This window comes from Numenius arquata, chromosome 2 (assembly GCF_964106895.1).
Source record: "Numenius arquata chromosome 2, bNumArq3.hap1.1, whole genome shotgun sequence".
NCBI lineage: Eukaryota > Metazoa > Chordata > Aves > Charadriiformes > Scolopacidae > Numenius > Numenius arquata.
Genome location: NC_133577.1, coordinates 115,874,391 through 115,901,024, shown reverse-complemented (window position 1 = coordinate 115,901,024; position 26,634 = coordinate 115,874,391). Strand labels below are relative to the sequence as shown.

The window sequence follows — 26,634 nt, the reverse complement described above, 5'->3', positions numbered from 1 at the left end:
TGTGTGTTAGGCTTATTAAAAATATTATGCCATGTGCATTTTGACTGTTGCAGTTAATTTAACAACAGAAAGAATACAGGGGCAGGGGTGAAGTAGAATGTAACAGTGGACTAGTATTCCTTTTCTTACTTTCCTTTTGGTCTATGTGCGTTTCATAATTCCTGTACTTCTTGTTCCCCTACTTTTTGTTGGTCTTAAAAGTAGAATTGAATAAAAATGATCTTGCTTCTTTTAATCTCTATAAAATGATGTGTGTTTTCCAAGGAGGTGACACGAAAGCATTTAACAAAACAATATAAATAATTTTTATTCACTGTCTTTTTAGAGAATGAAGAAAAGTGCTGTTACTTTTGCTAATCATGATCCCATGATTAAGGGGGAACAGGCCACCGGAGGTCACACAGGGCAAAACTGGCCCGCTAATCTAAGCAAGGCCAACTTTGTAGTTAGGTTTGGTTACTCAAGGCCTCGCCCAGTGGAATTTTTCAAAATCTCCAAGGTCACAGATTGCACAGCTGCTCTGGGTGACCCACTGCAAACCTTTAACTACTCTTGTATGAATTTCGAAGACGACAACTTTCTTCTGCAAATAATAGAGGAACCAACGAGGAAAGGAGCAGTGCTGGACCTTGTCCTCACCAACAAGGAGGGGCTGGTCGGGAATGTCAAGTTCAAGGGTAGCCTCGGCTGCAGTGACCATGAGATGATAGAATTCAAGATTCATAAGGCAGCAAGGAGGGTGCGCAGCAAGCTGGCTACCCTGGACTTCAAAAGAGCAGACTTTGATCTCCTGAGAGATCTGATTGGTAAGGTAGCGTGGGAAAAAGAACTGGAAGGGAGAGGGGCCCAAAAAAGCTGGGTGGTATTTAAGGATTGCCTCCTCCAAGCTCAGGAGAGGTGCATCCCAAAAAAGAAGAAATCGGGCAAAATAGCCAGTAGGCCGGCGTGGATGAACAAGGAACTGCTGGACAAACTCAGGACCAAAAAGGAGGCCTATAGAGGGTGGAAGCAGGGAAAGGTAGACTGGGAAGAATACAGAGAAGCTGTCCGAGTCACCAGAAACCTGATCAGGCAAGCGAAAGCCCAGGCAGAACTAAATCTAGCCAGGGATGTGAAAAATAACAAGAAGAACTTCTATAGATATATCAGGGATAAAAATAAGACGAGGGAAGCTGTGGGTCCCCTCCGGAAGGAAACGGGAGACCTGGTCACCCAGGATGTGGATAAGGCTGAGCTACTGAATGACTTCTTTGCCTCAGTCTTCACTGGCAAGGGCCCTAACCACACTGCCCAAGTCACGGAGGGCAAGAACAGGGGCTCTGGGAATGAAGAAGCACCCACAGTACAAGAAGACGAGGTTCGAGACCTCTTAAAGAACCTGAAGGTGCATAAGTCCATGGGACCTGATGAAATCCATCCACGGGTCCTGAGAGAACTGGCGGACGAAGTTGCTAAGCCCCTCTCCATCATATTTGAGAAATCGTGGCAGTCTGGTGAAGTTCCCACTGACTGGAAAAAAGGGAACATAACTCCAATATTCAAAAAAGGAAACAAAGAAGACCCGGGAAACTACAGGCCGGTCAGTCTCACCTCTGTGCCTGGCAAGATCATGGAGCAGATCCTCCTGAAATCCTTGCTAAGGCACATGGAGAATAAAGAAGTGATTGGAAACAGCCAACATGGCTTCACCAAGGGCAAATCGTGCCTGACAAATTTGGTGGCCTTTTACAATACTGCCACAGACTTGGTAGACAAGGGCAGAGCGACTGACGTCATTTACCTGGACTTATGCAAAGCATTTGACACTGTCCCGCACGACATCCTGGTCTCAAAATTAGAAACTCATGGATTCGATGGATGGACCACTCGGTGGATAGGGAACTGGCTGGATGGCCGCATCCAAAGGGTTACAATCAATGGCTCAATGTCCAGGTGGCGGCCAGTAACGAGTGGTGTTCCGCAGGGGTCGGTACTGGGACCAGTACTGTTTAACATCTTTGTCGGTGACATGGACAGTGGGATAGAGTGCACCCTCAGCAAGTTTGCTGATGACACCAAGCTCGGTGGCGCAGTTGACACGCTGGAGGGAAGGGATGCCATCCAGAGGGACCTAGACAGGCTGGAGAGGTGGGCTCGTGCAAATTGCATGAAGTTCAACCAAGCCAAGTGCAGGGTCCTGCACCTGGGACGTGGCAACCCCAGGCACAAATACAAGTTGGGTGGAGAATGGCTGGAGAGCAGCCCCGAGGAGAAGGACTTGGGAGTGCTTATGGATGAGAAGCTCAACATGAGCAGGCAGTGTGCACTGGCAGCCCAGAGAGCCAACCGTGTCCTGGGCTGCATCAGGAGAAGTGTGGCCAGCAGGTCTCGCGAGGTGATTCTGCCCCTCTACTCTGCGCTCGTGAGACCCCTCCTGGAGTACTGTGTCCAGCTTTGGAGTCCTCAACACAGAAAGGACATGGACCTGTTGGAACGGGTCCAGCGGAGGGCCACGAGGATGATCAGAGGGATGGAGCACCTCTCCTATGAAGACAGACTGAGAGAGCTGGGGTTGTTCAGCCTGGAGAAGAGAAGGCTCCGGGGAGACCTTATAACAGCCTATCAATACCTGAAGGGAGCCTACAGAAGAGCTGAAGAGGGACTCTTTGTCAGGAAGAGTGGTGACAGGACAAGGGGCAATGGTTTTAAATTGGAAGAGAAGAGATTTAGATTAGATATAAGGAAGAAATTCTTTACAGTGAGGGTGGTGAGGCACTGGAACAGGTTGCCCAGGGAAGTTGTGGATGCCCCATCCCTGGAAGTGTTCAAGGCCAGGCTGGATGGGGCTTTAAGCAACCTGCTCTAGTGAGAGGTGTCCCTGCCCATGGCAGGGGGGTTGGAACTAGATGATCTTTAAGGTCCTTTCCAACTCTAGCCATTCTATGATTCTATGATTCTATGATTCCCCCCCCTTCCCCATATCCAGTCAGAATTTCTCATTGCAACTTTATTTTGGTGTGTACACTTATGTGTGTGTGTACATTTATGGTGTGACTGCTATAGATGAAGGGGGGAAAAAATCCCACTCTGGAAACAGAGCTGGGCTGCTTTAAAGTATAACATTTCAACAGACGTCCTGGTTTGGCACACGTGTTAAACAAGGTTGGTCCTCTAAAACTGATGAAAAATGCTTAACAAACATGCTATTGGAAAGAATTCGGACATCATCTACTTCACTTGGTGCTGTACAACCCAAGCCACAAAATGCTTCTGTCACAAAATTAAGAACAACATCCTGCCTGCCCCACCCCCCCTCCAGTTTCATTAAATGCTGCAGGACCAGACCACCAGTGTTGTGATAGCAGTGCACGTTAGAGATAAAATGCCGAGATGATCCTAGAAAGCTGAATGCGCTTCATAATATGAGAAAGGCAGCAAAGCAAAAGCAGATCCTACCAAACTGAACTGGAGAAGAGCCACTCTTGAGTCCCCTGAGAAGACAGCAAACTTGGGCTATTATTTCCCCAGTGTTGGTATCAAATGGATGTTCTCAGCTGGTCCGTGCAGCATTTTGCTTTCTGAATTAGCTGTAAAATGCTAGTGTCCTTCCTCAATAAAGAATTAATGTATTTTTAAGTGCTACATCATGAAATCAATTTATAATGTGTAATGGGAAAAGAAGAAAGGAGGAAGGCAAATATAGAAATGGTTTGTCTCCTTGGTGCGTTTTTTTGAGCGGTATTTTGGATTTTCTTTGTGTGTTTTATAACTGTCTTATAGGCAGACTTCAAACATATACGGAGACCATATGTTCAAATACATGTTCAAATATGCATTTGAACGTATGCAGATTTAGCATTAGCCTAAATTAATTTCTCTTCCAAGTCGGGTCAGTTGTGCATATTGGATTTTCTTGTTAACAATACTATTTCACAAAGAGAAACAAACTTATGGTATAGAAGTAGCCTCATGGAAGATAACCCTCTCCTTGCCCTAAAGGAGGAGAAGCCACAGGGCAGGGATATACCCAGCACCATGTAGTCAACCTACTGCAGGACACAAATCGGCCTTAGAACTTGGGACTTTTCCGTTGCCATGGTCGTTCCTCTAGAAGTTTTTGCAGCCCTTGTGAGACTTGCCTGCCTTCTCTTTTTCAGCAAGTTCCTAATGCTCATAAAGACTGGGTGTGTGCTCTTGGCCTGGTACCTGGCGCTCCGGTTCTCCTCAGTGGCTGCCGGGGAGGAACCCTCAAGCTCTGGAATGTGGATACCTTCGCACCCATTGGGGAGATGAAGGGACACGACAGCCCCATAAATGCAATCTGCACGAACTCCAGCCAGATTTTCACAGCAGCAGAGTGAGTTTTTTCTTCTCTATGAATCTTTCTTTTCCATAGCTCCTGTGAGAATTCTGTCCATGCAGATGCATTTAGGAGATCTTCAGCTCTGTAACTCACTTCATAGCAAGCACAGGAAGACCTGGTCTGCGCCTCTAAATGCTCAGAATCTACTGCAGTGAACTCCATAGTGGGCTGTATGCCATGATCCACTAGGCCACAGGAAGAAAATATTAGAACTTCAGTAGTGCAAGTATATAATTTATAAATACAGATGGGGGTATGTTCTCAAAAATTTTTTAGTGATAAGCGTGCATGATCAAAAAAAGTTTGCAGACCAGTGATGGCAGGGAGAATTTGGCAGTAGTTGAGAACTTTACCAGCTAGTCTTTACAGTTGGGCTATTTACTACTAGGACTGATGCCTGACCTGTGGCAATTTATCTAAATGCCATGGTATGTAGTTTTTTGGTTTTTTGTTTGTTTAAGTGTTGGCATATAGCAGGAGCTTTGCAAGCTGTCCTGCCGTCCTTTAAACACCTTCATTTGAATATTTGCTTCATCAGTAAAAATAAGCAGATTGAGTACCTGAAATCTCAGGGGGCTTGACCAAGAAAAATATGTTGTTCTGGAGAAAATGCGGGAGCGACAGCAGCTGAGCCTGCTTAGTGGCGTAGCCTGAGCAAAGAAGCTGTGAAGGCTGTTGTGTTATCTTATTCTGCTAATCACGGAAGCTTCTGGCTTTCTGAATTGAAAACAGGTCTTTCTGAATCAAAGCAGGATCTCAAAGTTGTCAAGTTTCCACATTTGGTGGCCAATTTATATGTTTAAGCATTAATATATAGGGATAGAGATGTCAAAGCTTATGTCTCTGCCTAAAGATTATTAATAAGTCTAGAACGTACATGCACCTGAAATTTATTCTTTAATACTAGTGAAAGAAAATCCCAGCCTTTTTGGCACTTGTAACATTGTGGTGAAGGTCTATAGAACTTACTGACAATTTACAGTGAAGTGAAGGCTCAAATCAGAAAACCTCTGTACTGTGATAAAGCCTGTCCTGACTCCTGCCTCCTGGCTTTTTTGAGGGGCTTATAAGGAACACATGACTCAATGTTTGCTAGTCACATAATTCAATGTTTATGAGAAATTCATAACTTCTCTTGCACAGGATAAATTGCCATTTAACAAGACTAATTCTATATTTTACTTTTTAATTATGATAACAAAGTTTTGTAACACATCCCATATGATACTTTACTTATGCATATTTTAAAACTGTGTAAGTAGTGATTGTTGCCAAGAGTACAGAATTACAGCTTGCCTCTCCTGGGCTTCTGAACACCTGCTCACTGGTATTCACCTTCCAGAACCTAGCAAATGGATGTTCTTGGAGGTGAGGTGGGTTAGGACTTTCCATTGTCTTATGGTTGTGTCTTATGCCTCTTTTTTTTTTTTTTTTTTTTTTTTTTACCTTTTCTTATTATAGACTGACACCTCCTGTGCCAATGGAGCATGTTTCAGGTCCTGTTGATTTAACCTGTTATAACTTTCCACGCTTTTTTTAATGGCAAGAAGTGGTCTTGTCCTATTGAGTCTCTCTCTCTGCTGGCTGTACGCTGGCTGTTTGCCTGTGGTCATCTGAGTTGCATGGTGGAAGTTCTTCTCTGATGCCAGTCTACTTCAGCTTATTACGATTAGCTGTGTTTTAAAAAATTAAGTAATGACAAAGTAGGATTTTACTTTCCTTAGACATAATCTTTATACTTGCCCAGATGGTTAAAGGTAGTAGCCAGTGCTGTGATGATAAGGTTAGGGAGTTTTAAGTGTGGTACATCTTAGATTACAAAGTCTCCTGGACGTGGAATGACCCTTGCATATGCATTAAGGAAATCTTACTTTGCCAACAATGTTTTTCTGAATAAGACACCGGAGCTTTTAAGAAAGCTCCCCCACCTCCCCAATTTAATTACCTACCTCTAATACTGCTTTGTTATGTTTTTCAGTGACCGGACTGTGAGGATCTGGAAAGCTCGAAATGTAATAGATGGACAGATCTCAGATACAGGAGATCCAAGTGAAGATCTTGCCAGTAATTGAAATGATGGGGATAAATGAATATATTGATGAATTTGAGGTGCACTCTATGCAGTTTGCTGCATGCTTGTTAGGTAAACACTGATGACTGGAATGAACTGAGAAATAAGAGTGAACTCTTCTACTAGACCTGCTGTCCTTAAAATATGTACTGTATTTAAGAAAAAAATAGCCTCCTGGTAACATGCTTGTGTCTCAATGGTCACATGTATATGTCTATATATTATGGCTGAATTTGTGTGCATAAGTAACACTTGCAGTTTAAATTAACTGGAAATCAGTCTTCTCTAATGACCATCTCAAAATTATAACCTGGAATATGTAACAGAAGTGCTCTGCTGTATTTCACTCACAAGTATCATCAGCTGTTCTGCATCTTAGGGTAGCAGGGAAATGATGATGTCCCAGTAACAAGCCTTTGATTATGACAAGAAGTTTCAAGATTCTAAAGGTCACTTACACTGCTGTTAGGAAAGTGGAGTGAATAAAAGATGGGTAAAAGCTGTTAATGACACATCTATCTGACATGGCTGTACCCCGCTAACAGCGAAGGCCCTATGATTTGTGTTAATGTTAGCATATAATCCTTGTTGACCAAAGTTGTGCAGCTATGTATACTCTGTGCTCAGGACTAGAACTCAAATGCTCCTAAACTGGTACGTTTGATTAGTGTTTTGCCTATACTCTGTAATGACTAGGTGTTCTTAATGTCATGACAGAAATATATCTTAATCTATTTTTCTTATGGATTTGTTTTTATCATCTCACATTTTCTTTTTTAAAGCAAAATGTCTTTCCTTTTTATCTAATTTTATATGCTGCTAAATGTATTTTAAATACACTGTTTTGCAAACCTTGGCAGTTACTTTGAGAACTGAACCACGTGTATTGGAAAAAGCTATGTAAATAGATGGTTGTACAAAGAAAATATCTTATCTTGTGCCTGTATGACTTTTAAAGCTCCTAGAGTGTGGATATTGAGGGAGGATGTATAATTTACCCAACTGCTCTGAATATTAATTTGTAAATTCTGCAAATTTTAAAAAATTACATAGATTCAGATACAGTGTTTGGATATTGAGGTTTTTTTGGTTTTATTTTGTTTTGTTTTGTTTTTCCCAGAAAATATTAGTCTGTAAATTATAGCTTATGTAGGTAACACTTAAATAAAGATGTGAATGTGAACTACTTCTCCTTGCCTTTTTCACCATACTTCCTTATAAATCACTTCCTTTGCAAAGGCCCCAAATATAAAATGCACAATTTTACACAATAGGGTAGCAAGCAACAGCTTGCTGAGTAATATAGCCCATAGCTTGTTCTGGTGTCCCACGCCTGTCTTCTCCTTGGCCGTTATTTGTGTTTTGATAGTACTTAGGAACCCTGTAGGATTCCCTCATCCTAAGTACAGTACAGACTTAAGATGAAGCAGATGGCTCCTGTTCCTAAGAGATGACAGTTCTTACCTTATTACATATGGTCTGTCAAACAAAGGAAAGTTCTGATGCCTCCTACTGATCTTAGAGGATTTATTTCCTTCTCAGCTCGGCTTGATAAGAGATGAAAATGCAAACTGCTTGTGATTTGAGGTTACTGATTTATTCCAGACTTGGGCAGAAATGCTTAACAATACATATAGTTAAGAAACAATGTATAGGTTAGTTAAAATAAACAGCAGCAATTGGTTTTATCTGTCATGCTTTTTGACTACTCAAGGGGTATACACACATAAGATTTGGGACCACATCACAACTTTGAGCAAAACTGCCAGTGGAGAGTGGATGTACGTGCAAGACTCCTGTGAGAGGCTGTGTGTGCCTGGCAGAGGGTCCCTGTTCCTCCTGGCCCAGCAGGTAAAGGCCACCCACGGTCCCAGGCTACAGAGATGGTGCCAACGGCTTGGTGACCCCTGGTTTTGGAGCTGAACGCTCATGGGTGTCATCTGGGAACCCTGGCTAGCTGTGTTTTTTTGGTGTGTGTAAGATTTGTGTGAATATTTTGTTCTGCAACTGCAGGAGAAAAGTCCTTACAAACTTAGGAAGTGATGACCTGCTGTCAGGCTGCTCTGCTTTCACGGACCATATGGTGAGGGGCTGTGGTGGCAGCGGTCCGAATTGCAGATGCTTCTCTCTGGTGATGCTTGACAAGCACAGACATTCTGTCTCACAGAGCTATCTCCTGATAGGCACCAATAGAACTTAGATAATGTGTGTATAGAAAAAAATTATTTTTTTTTTTTCCTCCAGGAAGACATTCCACGTAAACCGGACCTTATCATTGAACACAGCTTTACTCTGAAAGTTCTTGCCATCAAGTAATTGGAAGAAAATTGCCATTTTTGTAAAGGTCACAGTATCGGTGTCTTGTTCTAATGTAGAATTCTTCAACTGTCTGGTTTTCCCTAAACTTTTCATTTGTGCTATAAAACTACATATGTAACAAAAGATAATATGAAACCAGGAAAAGGTAAGTGTTGGACTCTGGCTGAAGCTGTTCAAAAAGAAAAAGAGGCAGCGTTATCTGGAAAATGAGTTTTCTAATAATTAATTTTCTAAGAATTCTAAGAAATCCTGGGAAAAACATGTTCTCTCTCAAAGTTAGAATTCAGAAGTTGAGTGAAGTTTGTGGACAAATAAGTAACCACATCCCATCTTATCTGCTGATGACAGCCAAGGTCATGTGTTACAATTAGTCTCTGCTAAGATATGGATGCTGAGAAAATATTTGCAATGTTTCTTGTTACATATCAGAACAAGTGCTTATCGTGCCCCTGCCTTGTATAAAAGCTTCCCTGCTGCCCGCAGAAATCTGCCTTCGACCATGGAGAGGATGAGGAGCCTGTGTTTGTTGGCCGCCGTGCTGGCAGGTAAACGTACAGCATTTGTATTTTGTCATAGGCTTCAAAGCAAGATCTAAATGTGGCAACAAGAGAAAAGCTGTTATGGGAGGAGGTCTTCTTTTCACACGGGAAAGGAGAGAACGGGCATGGCTTTAACTCCACCGGAGGTGACTCTGTGAGGGAGACAAAAGGGCTGGCTTGTATAGAAGTATATCCCAGTCAGCTCTTGGGCACCAGCATAGACACGTTGGTGTCAATGGGGCTGGTCAGCTGCTGAAAGTTACCCTGTGCTTTGCTGGTTTCTTTGCTGTGACTTTTACACCAGTATACCAGAGGTTAATTTGGTCTAGAGTCTAATAAAGGGAGAATACATCTTACGTTGGTAGATAAAGGAAAAGGGAACCTCTGCAGCAAATGCCTTTGAAACGTGTGGATGAACCCAAAATGTAAAGACTAGGTGTGCAGTAATACTTTAACTCCTTGCTTATGCTTTATTGCACCATTTTCTAATCTAATTTCACAAAATTGGAGTCAAGGTTTTAAAAAATCAATGGGGATAATTTTTCACATATATCTTCCAAACTACCTCGCTATAGCTTCTGTTCCCATGGAAATTATCATGGAAAAGCAGCAAGTAGCCACAGCTGTTGCTATATTCAACTGCTCGGTTGCATTTCATCTTCTGTGTATGTTTGCAGACATGGGCCATAAATGCAGTGAAAACAATGCAGAGATTTTAAAATTAAACTGTTTTTAAGAAGTAGGGGAGGAAAATTGCATCTTCCCACTTGCTACTGTTGCATTTTTACTATAATAGAAGTCAATCCAGACACAGGGGATGAAGGAGGTTGCAGCCTTGTTCAGCTGCTTGTACCTGCAAGTGCTTGTTTGCCAAATTTGGTGGAAAATTTAAGCTTCACGTTGATGGGGGGGGAGGGAATTAAAGTAATGTCTTGGCTTCTGCTGGGGCATTTTTTTTCCCCTTGAACTAGCTTTTTCATTCACAATATCTGTCTTATGAAGTATTTTGAAAAGATTTTATTATACAAATGAGTTGATAAGTCTCCTGTGAACCTATGCTATGTAAAATGATGCTTACTTAATATTCTGCTGTAGTGTGTTCAGTCATATTCTTTGATTTCAGCAATGAGCACACTGAGGCTACATTTGTCTCCCATTAGAAAAACAAAACAAAACCCCAAAAAACCAAACCACCCCAAAACTAAATGAAATGTGATGGGTTAACTCTATTTTGTGCTTTGTCTGCCAAGGTGTTAACTCGAATGTGCAAGCCACGGCAGTGCAAAGCTGCTGACCACAGAACTGTGCATTGACCACAGCGGTGGTGCTCGGTATGGCATTTTTTTAGCCTCTGTGGTTGCACAGGTTTAAGGACCTGAGGATCCAGAGGGCTGCAGGAAGCCTTTGAAATCCTTCCACCTCAATAAGCAGGAGTATTCAGTGTGGAGTGGTAGTCATTTCCATGGGACTTGCAATCTGTCTCTTCCCACATCTGCAGCAGGGGCACGGTACAAAAAGGCGAGGCTTTACCCACCCAGCCCAGGGTCTTCAGTGTATCAGTAGATCACTGATGAATCCTCTCTGATTTCTGCTCCAAGATGAAATAATTCAGGGATTGCAGAGGGATGTTCCTATTCCTATTATGCTTTGGATGAAAAAGAGGGTCAGAATTTAGGGCTTTCCCATGTTGACAGATCACGGGAGGTGAATGCTGGACAGAAAGCAGCCAGCCAGTGGGGCATGACTGTCCACCCCAAAAAAGAAGGGTTTCCACCCAGCCTGCCTGTCTGGCAGCAGGCGAAGGTTAACAGGATTTCGCCTGTTCATTCCTGCCTCTAGAAGGTGACAGAAGTGTTGTGGCAGGGAGGAGCGAGCTCTGCTGCGCGTCCCGGGAATGTCAGACCTGAGTATCAGACGCTGCTGCATCAAAGGAAGGATGAGAGTTTTCTCAAAAGACGAATGTAGATGGCACTCAGCTCCTGCTTTTCTGCGTTCCCATCCCCTGCTTGGAAATCAACTCTGGCATCGCAGCAGGATGGCATTTTCTAGTGAATCTACAGTTTTATTCTGTAAATTTTCCCAGTATATATAATTATTGCTTGTGCACATCTGCTTGTAAAGTTCTTTTTATGGAGAAGCCCAGCCTGCATCGGCAATCACATTTTAAGCTTTCAAGCACACAACAGTCCACATAAAAAAAAAAAAAAAAAAAAAAAAAATAAAAATTAAAGCAGAGGTATTAGTCATTTTATGGAAAAGAGCAATTATCGTTCAAGTAGATTTAATCTTTGAATATTGCTGTAATGACTGAAATGACATAAGTTAACGTCGAAGTAAGTATTCTGCCCGCAGCACGCCTGCTCTCTTTAAGAATATTTGGTGACAGAGTGTTTTGTCAGCACAGCAGGGAGCCGGTCTCGCGGTCCCCCTGCTCTCTGAGGCTCGCTCTGCGCAGGGGAACCACAGGGCTCCACCTGCAGCTGCAAAAAGCGAAAAGATTTAGCACCTTGCTGAGGTTTTTGTCAGGATGATTCTGCAAATGACTCGTGTGTGTTTTTTCTTTCGCTGCTGGCATCTTCCCTTTACTCATAACCGTGCCTGTACTAACACAAGCTACTAATGCTACATATATGCAGTAGTCATGCAATATAGAAATGAAACTCAAACATATCTATAATCAGTATTTTTTTATTTCTATGTGGTACAGGTGCATGCTGATTTCACGTAGTTGTTTATATGTATGTGTGTGTATATATATATATATATAGATAGATAACCTCTGTGTATAACGTGAGAGAGAGTAACTACAGAAACATACAGGAACTACAGAAAAAGTAGCATTTTAATACCAATAATAGTTTTAGTCCTTACTGAAGTACCCCTCCTGTTGGGCCAGCCTGCAGTGCTGCCCTCCCCCCTCCCCGGCAGTTTCGTTCACCTGCTGTTTAACTTCCCATGCGTATGGGAAGCAAGTCGTGCTTCAGCTGAGCACCGGCAGCTCTGAGCAGGGGACAATTCAGCCCCGCTGCCTTCCCTTGTAAAAGAAACCGGTTCCTCTTGTCTCAGTCGAGAGCAGGCACACTGCTCTGCTGTCACCTCAGTCAAAAGAATCACAAGTATTAGCCCCCACATGGGGAAAAACCCCAACAAAAAAAAGCGTAAGTAAAGAGCACTGCATTGTGGGGGTGGGAGATTAGATGTTAAGATGTTTTCTGCTGCTCTGATGGCTTTTTCCCCATGTCCAGCCCTGGGTGGGTGCCTGGGCGCAGACCAGGAGGGGCAGTGCTCCGGGGTGGTGGCGAAGCGCATCGACTGCCATCCCCAGCCGGGAGCCACCCAGGAGATCTGTGAGGCACGGGGCTGCAGCTGGTGCCCCACTGATGTGACCAACGCTCCATGGTGCTTCTTCCCTGAGGACAGTCCCTACGGCTACTCCCTGGGCGGGAACGCTGAGCAGACAACCAAGGGCTGGAGGTAAGCATGCGTGGCTCCTGCGGTGCCGTGCTCCGGCGCCACGTGGTGACCACTGCTGCCACTCCGGGAGCAGTTTGATGGAGACCTTCCCCAAGCTGCTTCACTACCATGTGCTCAGCTTGTGACGAGGAGGATGATGGATATATTTCCCTGTGTATAAGCCACGCAGAGTTGGTGTTTCCTCACCTCATCATGCTGCTGGTGAGGAAACCATGCTCTGGCACGGGGTGGTCCTTACCACCCTGGGAGCTGTGTCTCATTAGGTCTCCTTGTTTCAGCAGCACCTATTTTCTCCATGAACGTCAAGGAAGAGCCTAAGCTAACCTCAGAGATTATTTCTATCAATAAGTCTATGATTTATTTTTAAAGAGTTGGGGTAGAACAGCTGAGTTGCTCCCCCCGGGTCCATGCCAGGCTGGTTGCAGGCAGCAAGTGGTTGTGGTGGGCACCAACGCCTGTTTCCACTGCAGGGTAAAGCTGAACAAGCGCCAGGCCTTGTCCCTCTTCGGAGATGACATTTCCCCGGTCATCTTGGAAGTGGAGTTCCAGACAAAGGACAGACTCCGGTTCAGGGTGAGTATTTGGGGTGGGGGAAATGATTTAATCAAAGCAACACATGCTAACGAATGGGCTAACCTGCCACCTCCTTGGCTTGCTTTAGCTCTACGACCCCAACAAGGAGCGGTTCGAGGTCCCACTCAAGATCGACTCCCCCGGGGTTACCGCCGAAGAGGCCAACTACCAGGTGGAGTTTGCAGATGACTCTTCACACTTCAAGATCAAGAGGAAAAGCACCGGCACGGTGCTGTGAGTACCAGATGTCATTCATGTCCCTTTTCTCAGAAATGAAGCGTGACGGGGCGAGCACTGTTTCCTCACACCCTGTTGCTTGTGTCTGCGTGACACAGGCTCAGGCACAAACTGGATGTGGCATAAATACGGATTTATGCCTTGTCCCTGGAAAACACTCATTATCAATAGGAGTACGTGCCTGTATAACAAACAATTATCTGTGTGCGTATATGAAAGGTTATTCAGCAACTCAACTTTTGAGGCTACAATGTCCCAGCTTGGGACGGTGGTAGGCTCAACTTGTGAAAACGCTGACCTTAGATTTCTGAAATTTGAGGTGTTTTAACATGTCAGAAATTGAGCGCCAAATCCCCTGACACTTTAGTTCTAGGAAACTAAAGTCCAAAGCCACAGAGGCCATAAGCCTCCAGCTTCCACTGGTTTCAGTCAATGGCATTTGGGGGCCTAGTTTGCCCCTCTGCAAAAATACTGAATGTATTCTCAAGCCGGTACTGTAAGTTTAACTTCAGCAAAAGCTGCCCTCGCCAGCAAATGTCATAATTTCCCATTTTCTTGGCTTCCACCAACACATCTCTAGTGTGTAATGCTACCTTGCAAGGGAGTACCAGTCAAGGTGTGCTCCTGCCATTGCGTTTGGGGATGCTACAGCGTGGTGTTAGCAGCCGTCTCTGGCCGCCTGCGGAGACAAATGACAGTGTTACAGACCGCTCTGGGTTATCGCCCCTTGACTCAGGCAGGCGAAGGAGATGCACAGGATTTAGAAATATGGGTGCCGTTCACATCAGGCTGTGGTGGTGTCCATATTAGCGTTTTAATTCAGACCAGCAGCGCGTGGGGTATGGATCTCCTGATTACACCCACCTCTTGCATATTGTCTGACCTTGCAGTGGTCCTGAGGAACATGGATTAGGTCCCTTCCACACAACCTTACCAGGAGGTGTCCTCTCACACGCAATGTGACCCAGCCGCTAAAGGGCTGCTTCAGAGCAAGCCCCCAGCACATGTGCAGTTGCTGGGTCCTCAGCACCAGCTCTGCCCAACTTGCACCCCACCACTAGTGCATTGGGATCCAAATGGTTCATTTCATGCATTAGAAAATCTAACCCCCAATCAAGAAATTAAAAAAACAATCAGCTCAGATTTCCCTCTCCCAAGAAACTCTCTGTTAACCAGATTAAAAATATAAGTGTAATCTTTGCGAGCAATGTAAGGATGACTTAACATGTGTGGTGCAAGTAAGACAAAACAGCCTCTAGAATGGCTTGAGTCTGCAGATGGAACCACTGCACTTGTTTTTTAATTAGCTGCCCATCCTTTTAAACTACAGTCTTGTGGCACCTCTTTTCATACATGTCACAGCCAATTCTGTAAAGTTTTCTTTTTGCAGGCTATTGTAAATGAATAAATTATGCATTACTCCGATAACAAAAACAATTTAATTCCTCATTAGACTTAACAGCTTTGTGAAAACAGTGGGCTTACGTTAAAGGCCCAATTTTCTTCTCTTTGTAATAAGAGATTTTTGTAAAGACTCATTAATTGGAATGGTGATGTAAGTGGTGAATGCACAATGAGGCACGGCGAGCAGCTACCTCATGGCCCATTCCCATTCAGTCCTCTCCATCTTCACCCAGACCCCAAGGGTTTAGGCTTGGTTAGTCAGGGCATGCTCAAATTTGGGACATTCCAGTTAAGGGAAGAGGCTGTGAAGCAGATGCAGGGTTTGATCAGCTGAGCTGCCAAAGGTGGAACTCCAGTGAGGAGCACAAGTTGGTCCTCACTGAGCAAGTTTCCAGGAGGGCACATTTTCTGGCCCAGGGAAGCCTCCTCCATACCCCTGGCAGCAGGGTACCCCTTGTCCCCCAAAATCTGTGCTTAGCAGTGGCGCAGGCATGGGATGCAGCAGTGCTGTGCTGCAGAAGACAGGGAGGTAGAGGGCAGTCTTGGTTAGCAGCATCGGCGCAGTGCTGGGCTGCGATGCTCTGCTGCCGAGCATCACTGCTGGAAAAGCATATGCTGCCTCTGGGCAGGTAAAGGAGCTCTCCTCAAACCCAGCCGACCCCAAAAAGAGGGAACTGCAGGTGAATATAATGCGCAGTTAATGGGTTTTTATCCTGCAAACAACGGCAAGGCTGCTGCTAAAAGATTCTCATCAGTAGAGATGCAATATTTTGTATATAGAAAGGGAAATTATATGTTCCTGGGAATTTTTGTTTCATGTGAAATGGCACAGCCGGCACTTATGGACTGAAGGATCACATCCTGGCAGGGAGCCATTCCTCTCACAGCTGAATCATATTTGGAGTTAAATTCCCTGTGTGAGGAGCAAAAGTGCTTCCCTTTCATTTGCTCGCCTCCCTGTCCCGTCAGAGTGAGTGAATGCAGATGCTCAGGGATACCTGCACAGCCTGACTTAGAGGGATTTGCAACCTCCTTAGCCACCAGCAGAGCTGTGCAGATGGAAATCTTCTTTCCAAACAGGAAAGCATGTTATATATCCTGACCTAAAAGCCATGGGAGGCTGCATTTGCTCAACTGGGGAGGATGAACCCTCGGCAAGCAGCATTACAGCAGCATCCCCACCAGTGACTGCACCGGCTGGCTGGGCCAGGGAGTGCTGGTGGCATCTGGCATGTTAAGTAGATGTTCATGTTAGTTCAACCTGCCCAAAGGCAGGTTTGACACCTGGGAGGTGGGTCTGAGTGTGCCCCGCGGCTGCAGCAAGGGCTCAGTAGGAACCTCTGCAGAGCATCTTCATCATTGCCTCATCCCTCGTCCCTTTCCCAGGTGCAGTCTGCAGAGAAGGTGCTAAAGCCCAAATCTTTTCTTCTGGGCTCCCTCCAGAGGTGGGAGCTGCTGCTCTCCAGGCCACCCAGTGTGCCCACGTCCAGGCACCAAGCTGCAGAGCCGGCTGTGGCAGGTCAAGGCAGGCTGCGTAGGCAAGTGTCCCTGAGAAACAGGCAAATGTGTAACACCTGGGGGGACTTCAATCTCCTCTTTTAAGATGTAAACAGCCGTGGCCTTGCTGTCTCAATGAACAGCTGAATCAATCATTAGTCTTCACATGCACACAGATATTGCTCAGAACAGTTGATGTGTGCAAATAATCCTCTTCCACAGGTGCTGCAGTGGCACTCCCCAGGGTGTGAGTGCATAATAACAAGTATCTACACCAAACCAGCTCCGGGTGCTCTGCTGGACCTTTCTCTGAGGAAGGCTTTCCCACTGTAAAGCAATCCCAGCTACTCAGAAATCTGTTTTACATGGTGTTCCTTAAGTAGCTTTGCACTGTTGGATGACAGCCCCCTCCCCAAAAAAAGCCTAAAATCCCCAGTGTGTTGTGGCACAGCTGACCCAGCCCACTTGGGGAGGGAGCAGCCTGTCCCGAGCAGAGACATGCTATGGGTTTGGGTCGTTCTTTGAAAGTCTATGCTTGTATTTCTCTCCCCTCCTTTCCGTGGTGCGGTCTGTCCTGCTGTCAGTGCGTCTGCGCCGCAGACTTTGCCGTGAGGGGGTAGCTGACAGCAGGCCCCCCGTCTGTCTGCCAGATACAACACCCCATCCCAGCGCTGCCATTCCTGCGCATGAAGCCGCCTCCTGCTGAGGGATGATTTAATGCTGGGCTGGAAACATTGCAGGGGAGAGGCAGCGGAGACTTGGAGATGTTCCTGAATGTGCTTCACAGGCATTTCTCCTGCTTGCCGTGAGCAAGGAGCCTTTGCCGTAGCCCGGCTACCAAAGCACCCGCTCAGGGAGGGCAGGACAAACTCAGGGCTCCGTGTAATTACAATAACGGGGGGGGAAGGAATGAATTATGTGAGGGGAGAGCCATTAACAGCTGATTGCAAACCTCACGCGGAGCCAGGAGCAAGAATAAAAGACCAAGTCCTGCTACGCTTTCAGCTTGCTCCGAGGTAATCAGGGCGACAGCCGCTGCTTCGCCTGCATGGGGCGAAAATTAGACAGGGTCATGCGGGGAAATGATCCAGGCGCTGCTGGGGGCTGTGGGACCAGGAGCTCTTGGGCTACCTCCCTTTCTCCTCCCAGTACTGCCTCTTGGCTTCCTCCCTCTTACCTCTCTCCTCCTCCACTGCTGTCCTTATCTCTGTCCCATCCAGCCCTGCCTGCTCCTGCCCTTCTTCTTCACCCTCTCCGGTGGTCCTGCTGTTTTGTTGGCAGCTGGGGAAGGTCCTTCACCCGTGGGGTGAACAGGTGCTACCTCAATGTGTGTGCTGGTGAAGTGCCAAGGAGGTGAGATTATAGCTGGAGAAGGCAGAGCCCCTGTTCCTATACAGATGTCAGGTGTTTTCCAGTTTGCCAGGGATGTAACCCAAACCTCCAGTTGATTTAAGGCTCCAGGCCTTAGATCTGAACCACCAGGGTCAGGGACTGGGGCTGGGGTCTCCGACCCTGGAGGTGAAGCTCCCAAACTATCAGCTTTGTGGGGCCATCGAACCTCTCCCTGCTCCTGTGGTGCTGGAACAATATCTATTATGACAATTCTGTGATTCTGTAATTTTGGCAAATTGGCACAATCAGTGGCAAAACGTTTTGTCAAGAAATTCGTACTTGGCTTTAGTTTAATAAATCCTCACTCACGCTATCCTAGCTGATCTTGCAGCTCTGCTGGGAAACTGGCCCATCGTTGGCCAGGGCCCTACAGTAATAAAAACAGGAGAGAAAATACTGGGTTGTAATAAGGCAGGCGAGGGAGCAAAACAGAGCCTCTGCATTATTTAGTGTCACAGGCTCTCAGGTTGAGTACTGTTCTCCCTTCTGCTCCTGCCACTAACAGCAGCAGCCACTGGAGGAGGTAGTATCAAGAGGGAGCGTGAGGGATTCAAGAAAGCATAGATTTCCTCAAGAACAGAGAGTAAAAGGCCGGGAACTGTTTGCTTTAAGGCAGTGATAAGTAACAAAGACATCCTCATTTTGCAGTGTGTGATTGCTCTGTGGGACTCGTTGCCCCAGGGCAGTACTGACATGGGAGGCTTAGCAGGATACACATTCACACATCATAAAAAAATCATCTGTAGAAAAAAAAACAAAACTATTTTTGTCTCCATGTTTCACAACATAAGCTAATTCTATGAAAACAGCCAGAAACTTCCTCCATAAGCAGATTATTGCAAGACTGGCTCTGAGTGACATCTTATGCCTTCCTCTGCAATATCTGGCCTGGGCCATTGCTGGAGACAGGCTGCGGAGGGATGGACTATTGATTTGATTCTCCACTTTAATATCCGTTCTCCGACTGACTTTTCTTTCATGATGTCATACAAATAATGGAAGGCAGAACGTTTTTCCCAAGCCAGATAAGTGCTTCTCTCTCTCTATTAAGAGTTTGGAATACCTCGTTTGCTATCACACTTGTGAAGATACAGCACAAATAACTGAAATCTAATCAAGATTTTCCCTAAATTCCAAAAAGGCTGCTGCAGAGTTCAGCTGCCTTTTTTATTGATTGTGACAGTAAGCACAGACGCCACTTACCATGAAGACGTTTTTACATAGGCAAGGCTATTAGAATGATTTATAATGCTATTGTCTTAAACTGCAATTTTGCTGAAAGCAACAGGAGCAAATTGTGTGCATCATGGGTAGCTTGAGTTTGCTCCTAGTTTGTAAGAACCGTTACTTTAGTCTTCTAATCATAAAGATCTATGTTATGTAGGCAAGAAGTATTGTAGTTATATCACTTATCCAAGTGTCTTTCAGAACAAAAATGAAGTATTATATATCCAGCCACTTGTAGAAGATACCTTGATGATGAATACAGAAATAGAGCAGAACTGTGTCGATAACTGTAAATATACCCTGCAATTATTTCTTTTAAAACGTCACGTTTCTGGAAAATCTGTTGGTTGCTGGTGCTGACTTTCTCCTTCTGTTTGATAAATCACCTTTAAAGTAAGATGAGCATATAAAAATTCCTTCTTGGTGTGCCTTCTGCAGGCCAGTGGTGCCTGGGCTTGCCCCAAGACTTACAGAATATGAGGAATGCGGCTGTTGTGAGATGTTGGAAATATTTTTCAGCAATCTGAAAGCAATGGAAAATCATGGAGACCTGGGGTCCTGATGTTCCCCAGCAGCTCAAGTGTAGTGACTCAGGGGTCAAGTGTATTTGAGTTTCTTCTGAAAATAGGGCCCATAGTCCTCAGTCCCTAAGGTGCCTTACTGCTTACAGGCAGCCTGTGCATACGGCGATAGCCCATGCCCCCTGAAAAGGTATGCCAAAGCTCTGCCAGCAGGCTTAGACCCACTTTTCTGATAGGCATGTGAAGTTTTCACCTGAATTTGCACACAGATAATATATACAGTGTGCTCCCTTTCACAAGGCTCCATTTCTAAAGGGCCTGGAGGCCAAGAGAAGCAGATGTTAAAGAGGACATTTTCTCCAGGCAACTGAGTGGGACAGGTGTTCACACCTGAAAGTAATGAGCTTATTTCTCTCAGATACATTGCAACAACAAGAAAAAAATAAAACCTTCTCCTAACCTAAAATGATTTTTGAATGTCCAGGTAATGTATGATGCATATCTTAGTGATATATCATACGTGTCCCAAGTCTCCTCGTTCTGGAGGTTTCATAGACCAGCTTTATAAGTGTCACCAGCTGCTTGCTCGCGGCAGGCGAGTCAGTGCTCCATCGCACACACTGCAGTTATTGGTCTCCAATAAACTTCAACAGAGCGAAGTCATTCAACCAGGTACGTCGCCGTGTCCGGTCTGTATTACAAAGGACAGATGATTGCACTTCTGAAAACCACTTTACATTGCCTTTTAGTCATCCCCCTCAAACGCCGTGACAACATCAGTCATATACTACACCTTCAACACGAACAGACGTTTTATCTCTCTGCCTACCCACCTTCCTTGAATACGGCTTCCCTGCTCCGCTGTAGTCACGTTTCGTCCCGGTGGCCTGAGGGCTGACTGCTGGATGTGAGACTAGTTCACTTGCTGGCCAGAAATGTTAATTTTCACACAGGTCTTTTCAGCCCCGATTCATTCTTTTTTTTCCTGATGTGAGCTTAAAAATAGAGAGATTTACTCTTGAGTGTAGTGCATGGTGTTTGGAAGAAAACACTGGCTTTTATCAGTCCGACTTCCCGGACGGGCAGCAGGCAACGGGCCAGGCAGGCGTGTGGGCAGCCCAGTTTGTATTTCCACAGGCAGGAGTGTTCCCACCACAAAGGTTAGGACTTTCAGCAGTGACGCTGAGAGCAGCTGTTACCTCTTGTGCAAAGAAAAGGATTCTCATCTTCACAAGCTTTGCCATGTCTAACTGCGGGTAGGGGTTGAATTTTTGACAGTGAGCAACTGCTCAGCTGTATTTTTAGATTTTTTTTTTTAGATTTTTAGATCCCTTCTACTGTCCATCACAGCGCCGTTACGGTTTGTAGCACTGTTGGAGGAGAACCACGCAAATTCCTGCGCGCATGGTGTCATTTTGTGCTCCCTCCTGTTTTGTTCCTTCTATCTGCTTTAAACCAGTAGGGGGGAGGTCGGAGAAATATAACATTTTATTTTATTGCCTCCAAGCGTTTAAGGAATGACAGATGTATTTTTTTTTTTTTTCATTTAAATGATTGCTCTTTGCCAACACAACACAAGCAAACGCATAAAGTAACACAAGAGCTGACCACAGCGCGCTGCAGAGCACAAGGGCAGCCACTTGGGAGTGGAGGCAGAGAGAGGTGCCAGGGGAAAACCTGTCCATGCTTTCCTTCAGATGGAGAAGACACAATGGTGCCTGGAAAAAAAATGGGAGTCATTACCTGTCTTTTTATGTCATAGTTAATGCCATATTTAGCGTATGGTGGTTCTGGCAAGCAGAGGTCTGACAAAAGCCGAGGCTGGTGGAGAGCGATGGCTGGCAGCAGAGCATGGGGAGCCCCCAGGAGCCGAGTGATGGAGGGCTGCAGAGAGGGACACTGCTCGGCGATGCCATGCAGAAGCTGAGTGCGTGACAGTGGCCTGAGGGAAGGCATGAGGTATAAAACAGTTTTCTCCGTGCCATGTAAAAGCATGGTGGGGCAGAGGGGCTGTGGTTTGCACCACCCCAGTGACCCTCCTGGGCAGGGAGAGCGGAAGGAGCACTTTTAATGCCATGGTAACACTAATTGCTCTCACAGTGGGAAATGTCGGTGCCATAATGTGGGTTCCATGAATGTACACAGCCTCGTGTCCTCTGAACAGATATCATGGAGAGTGCTCAATGAGTTAGGACAGATATTTAAGCTCTTCCCAAAGCATTTCCCCTCCGGCATTCTGTGCTTTTTGCGTAACCCCGTGGTCTGCTCAGAGCAGTGACCGTGCCTGCCTTGGCACACAGCAGAGCTACGTGTCGGCGTTCCTTTGGACAGGAATATAGCTCCAGAGCCCATCCCTGTTCCTACACAGCAGCAGCCTCTTGCAGAAAGGCCTCCGTTTGCCTAGGGCTGGATTGGATTCTCAGAGATATTTTGCGTGCATTAACCTTCCTATAAGAAAATAACCTTATTCAGTGCTGGGTGTGGGTGGAGGAGATGATGGGAGGGAGGGAGGGTTTCTGCTGTCAAACAACCAAAACAAGAATTAAATACAAATTCTTAATTTTCCTGCTTGTGAGAAAGGTCAGAGAGACTTTTCAGTACATGTGCTTGACTTAGGACTTGACTAGGACACTTCAGGGGTAGATTGTGCCTGCCTTTTGCATGCAGAGGCAGGAGGGTGCCTCGGATCTGCCTCCAGGCATCCCTGTATGTGCTTGTCCTTGCTTCCCTGTGGGGAAGCGGTGGTACCCTCCCAGTTGTCCCAGCAGCAGTGACTTGTCCCCAAGCAGCAGTGCCAGTGGTGTGGGTGGCAGCCAGGGCTCATCAGAGAGCATTGTCCTCACAGGGGTAGCGCTGCTCCCCAGTGACACAGCCTTCCACTTCTCTGATTTGCCGGTCAATTTGATCAACCATTTAATTTTGTCAAAATCATTGACAAAAGACCATTAAAAGGAGAGTTATGCCACTTCTACACTCTATGGCTTTGGCTCATTTATTTTAATTAGCTGTAACAAATTCATGGTTAAACAAGGCTCGAGAGGGTGCTATCTAAATGTGATACTCATGGCATACACAATACCATTAACGAAACACTTCTCCACAGCTTGACTATGTTCTCCCCCATCTAGCTTGCAGCTCATTATAGCACTAGAGATAGGAAACAGAATGTAACACCTAATTAAAATGTGAGCCCGTGTCCACAGATGATTCAATAGAAATAAAGGCATTAAGCCGGCGAGGGAAGCAGGAGAGAGTCATCACAATATAAACATCTCATTCAAGCGGAGTCTGGAGGAAGCTATCGCTCTGCTTTAGGTGCCTGCATAAAGCCGGGGGTAACAAGAGTAGTCAGGTTCTGATCCAGCAAAGCATTAAAAAGTAAAAAGTGATAACGACTGAATGTCTGTTGTTCTCATTAAAGATTCTGAACCCCACTGCGTAATAACAATTTTTAGCCTGCCCCGTTGGTTGTCATAGAAATAGCACAAGCAACCACTTATTTTGGTAATAGGGTTATAGATAGTGTCTTCTGTTATTTTGGTTGTTCTTTTCAAAATTATACTGATGCATTTTATTGTATAAGTAGATGAGATATCTGCAGCCATTGCAAGGTTAATTTAATGTGTGTTAGGTTAAGCATGTTAGAGGCATACATAGAATTTAATGTTTTTTTAATATTGTTACTCTCCAAAATACATAAGAAGTATAAATAGCCAGATGTGAACTTAAAATGATGCATGCCAAAGATAAGTAAACTAATCATGTCTCCCTCTATTTGTCACAGGTGGGACAGTCCCCTGCTCGATCTGTTTTTCTCCAACCAGTATCTTCAGATCACAACCACTGTGCCATCCACCTCAGTCTATGGGTTTGGTGAGCAGGAGCACCTGTCCTTCAAACACAACATGGACTTTGTTACCTATGGCATGTTCAGCAGGGATCAGGCACCAACGGTAATTCACTTCATGCCACACTTTGTCCTAACTTGTACCACCAAACGGAGGTGGCGAAGTACAGCTTTGTCGAGGGAGCACCTCTGCCTGTATGTTAGCACTGCTAACGTGAATCAATGGCAAACAGGGAATGTCACAAGTTTTTCAGGTGTCGTAAGTTTTAATTAACTGACAAAACCATGAGTCATTTTGAAGGGACATTGAAACCTTTCATTGGAAGCTTTCTTACGGTGCAGCAAGAGTTCAGAGAAAAGTATTTTGTGGGCCACGATCGTGGTTCAGGAAAGCATTTAATTTCATGCTTGGATGAATCCCTGTTCATCCAAATAAGCTGGACTTCAGCAGGACTCATTAGATGTTTGGCTAAACTGAGGTCAGTGGCTGATGAGTCACTTTAACTAGCAAAGCAGTTCTTACCCATGCCGTTTTGGAGGGTTGGTAGAATACGGAAGGTTTAACTGAGACAGAATACCATTGACAGGGTACTGTTGTGATGAGACAGAAAAAGCAACTCTTTTCTATCCATTTGACTTCTCATCAGCTTAGATGAAAGAATCCCCAACCTTTCAAAACAAGTCTCTATGAATAAATTTGTTTCCTTGTCTTTGCATGTGTACCTAGCTGGCAAAAACTATGAAAAATAGCAAAGTCAAACCACATCTAATGTGCTGTTTATGTTTCAGCCATTTGCCAACCTCTATGGAGTTCACCCTTTCTATATGTGTGTAGAACCTGACTCCAACGCCCACGGTGTTCTCCTTCTGAACTCCAATGCACAAGGTAAAAAGATATGTGGTTTCCCTGTATGGACTGCATATAGAAAAGACGGTAAATTACTAAGTATAAAAAACTGTTTTAATGACTGCTTTTTCAATGTGGTACAAATATGAGTGACTGTTCCATAACTGAGGTTCCAGGAAGTACTATAAAGTTTTCAAAGGGATTTCATTGGAATGACTGTTTAACAAGGTAAGGTATTTTCAGTGAAAATACATGATTAATGTTTTTTTGAAAATAGATGCACATACAGGGAAAGGAGAAGGTAGAAGAAATTTCCTCTGGGATTGGCATAACTGAATCAAATCAATTTAAGTTAGTCCTATATTCTGTCTGTGGAGCATAATTTTGTGCGTTGCCATGGTCACCTTACTGTATTAATCCAGTGGTATAATTTCAGAAAAGGGGAATCTTCACTCAGTCTATAAAATCAGTTTCCCCTGGCAGGCAATGACTTCCAATAAGAAGATTAAAATAGCATAGAGGAACCCTAAACACAAGCTTGTGGTTCCTTTATATATAAATGAAACTGAGAAAATGGATCTGTGCAATCTACTCCGTGTGGGTTTCTGTGATTTACTGCTGCACAATGCCAGCCTGAAAGCAGGATTACAGAAACACTGGACAACTGCTAGCCTACATACAGGTCCTGTTTGCTCATCCAGTGGTACCCACAAGGCATTGGGTAGTGACTTGAAAGTGGAGCCACCTCTGCCCGAGGATACATTTATGCACGGAAGAGCCCAGGGTGAATCGATAGAAAAGAACAGGATGGGATAAAATAGAACAGAACAAAATAGTTCAATTGGAAGTAACCTCCAATGACCATCCAGTCCAACTGCCTGACCCGTTAGGGCTGATCAAAAGTTAAAGTGTATTGTTAATGGCATTGTCCAAATGCCTCTTAAACACTGACAGACTTGGGGCATCTACCACCTCTCTAGGAAGCCTGTTCCAGTGTTTGATCACCCTCTCGGTAAAAAAACACCTGATGTCCAGTCTAAACCTCCCCTTGTGCAGCTTTGAACCATTCCCATACAGAGTGGGTTTGTACCGAGAATCTGTTTTTTTTTTTTTGTTTTTCAGATGTTTCCCTGAGTCCAAACCCGTCCTTAACTTTCCGCACTATTGGAGGCATCCTCGACTTTTATGTTTTCCTTGGACCCACCCCTGAAAACGTAGTTCAGCAATACACAGAGGTTAGTAGAAAGGTCCCTTTGGCACACGGGGCACTATCTTGTAAATGAACAGTATTGAGAGCAGAAAGTGCGTTAAAAGGATGCAATGAACTTCAAAGGTTTATTTGCCAGTGGAATTGCCTGTTGATTTTGGAGCTGTCAGCCTGGTTTTTCACTAATGAAAACCCATGTAATTGCACCAGAGAGCATAGATGTGAAAAAACCATATTTACTGCTGTCTCACAGAGCATAACTACTTGCTTTCCAATTGCCCAGTGTTTTTCAAAGAACTGAGAGGGTAGACATGCAAATAGCTGTTTTGGGAGTATACATGCAATTCTTATCCAGTGAGGGCTGCCTGGAAAAAAGTAGCAAGTAACGTGCTCTTCCTGGCCACCAAGTGCCAGGTGATGTGTTAACTGAGCACTTGCACAGAAAATTGCCACCTCAGAACCAAGCTCCGTGCACAGAAGAAAGCAGCGCCAAGCCTAAAGAGCGTGGAGCAAAGCTGCGGGAGGGGCATGTCACTGTGAGAAGGGGGACTCATGCGTGCAGACCTTGGGGATTAAGCTGCAAGCGGAGGTGCCAGCAGCCTGCGGTAGGGCATCCTGGAGCCAGGCAGCCGCAGCTCGAAGTGAGACGCTCTCTGCCTTCCCCTCCGCCACCCACCAAGGGGCCCGAGCTCTGATTTTCAGCAAATAGTTTGTCTTGCCTGGGTTTTTAAAGCCTCTCTATCCTATGTTTGCCGCCTTTTAAGATGCCTGAAATAGGAACAGAAGCACTGTGGTTTGGACCAAGGGGAAAAAAGAGGATTTAGCCCAAAAGGAAAGTGTTGCTGGATTCTGTTTTGGTGATGGAAGGGAGAAGAAGCTGCACTCATGCTGTCATTTTGGGAAGTCTGGGCTCTGCTGGACCTTCCTTTTCCAAGCAGAGGTTTAGGTGGTGCCTCCCAGAGGGGTGGGAGGCTGCTGGTGCCCCTCAGCGTCCCCAAGCAGGAGTGACTGCTCTGTCACTCAGAGGTTTCCAGCTCCCCCTGTGCGTCGTCCCCACCAGCCACCTCTGACCCCAGAGCCACAGATCAACCAGCAAACTGGGTTTTGAACTTACATGTTAGCAATCAAACACAAAAA

The 26,634-nt window shown here is 45.2% G+C and overlaps 2 protein-coding genes across 2 annotated transcripts in view; both read left to right on the top strand.

Annotated features, from left to right (window-relative positions):
* Window positions 1-7,594, top strand: part of KIF21A (kinesin family member 21A) — a 95,651-nt gene extending 88,057 nt beyond the window's left edge. The window contains exons 36-37 of the mRNA XM_074168115.1: window positions 4,137-4,336; window positions 6,321-7,594. Of these exons, the coding sequence (XP_074024216.1) occupies window positions 4,137-4,336; window positions 6,321-6,414 (294 nt within the window). The 3' untranslated portion in view covers window positions 6,415-7,594. The remainder of the gene's footprint in view (window positions 1-4,136; window positions 4,337-6,320) is intronic.
* A 5,662-nt stretch (window positions 7,595-13,256) lies between these two features.
* LOC141478691 (sucrase-isomaltase, intestinal-like) lies at window positions 13,257-26,321 on the top strand. Its single transcript, XM_074167679.1, has 5 exons — window positions 13,257-13,318; window positions 23,381-23,549; window positions 24,233-24,329; window positions 25,413-25,525; window positions 26,262-26,321. Exons 1-5 carry the CDS (start codon window positions 13,257-13,259, stop codon window positions 26,319-26,321), a joined length of 501 nt encoding a protein of 166 aa, XP_074023780.1.
* The last annotated feature ends 313 nt before the right edge of the window (window positions 26,322-26,634 follow it).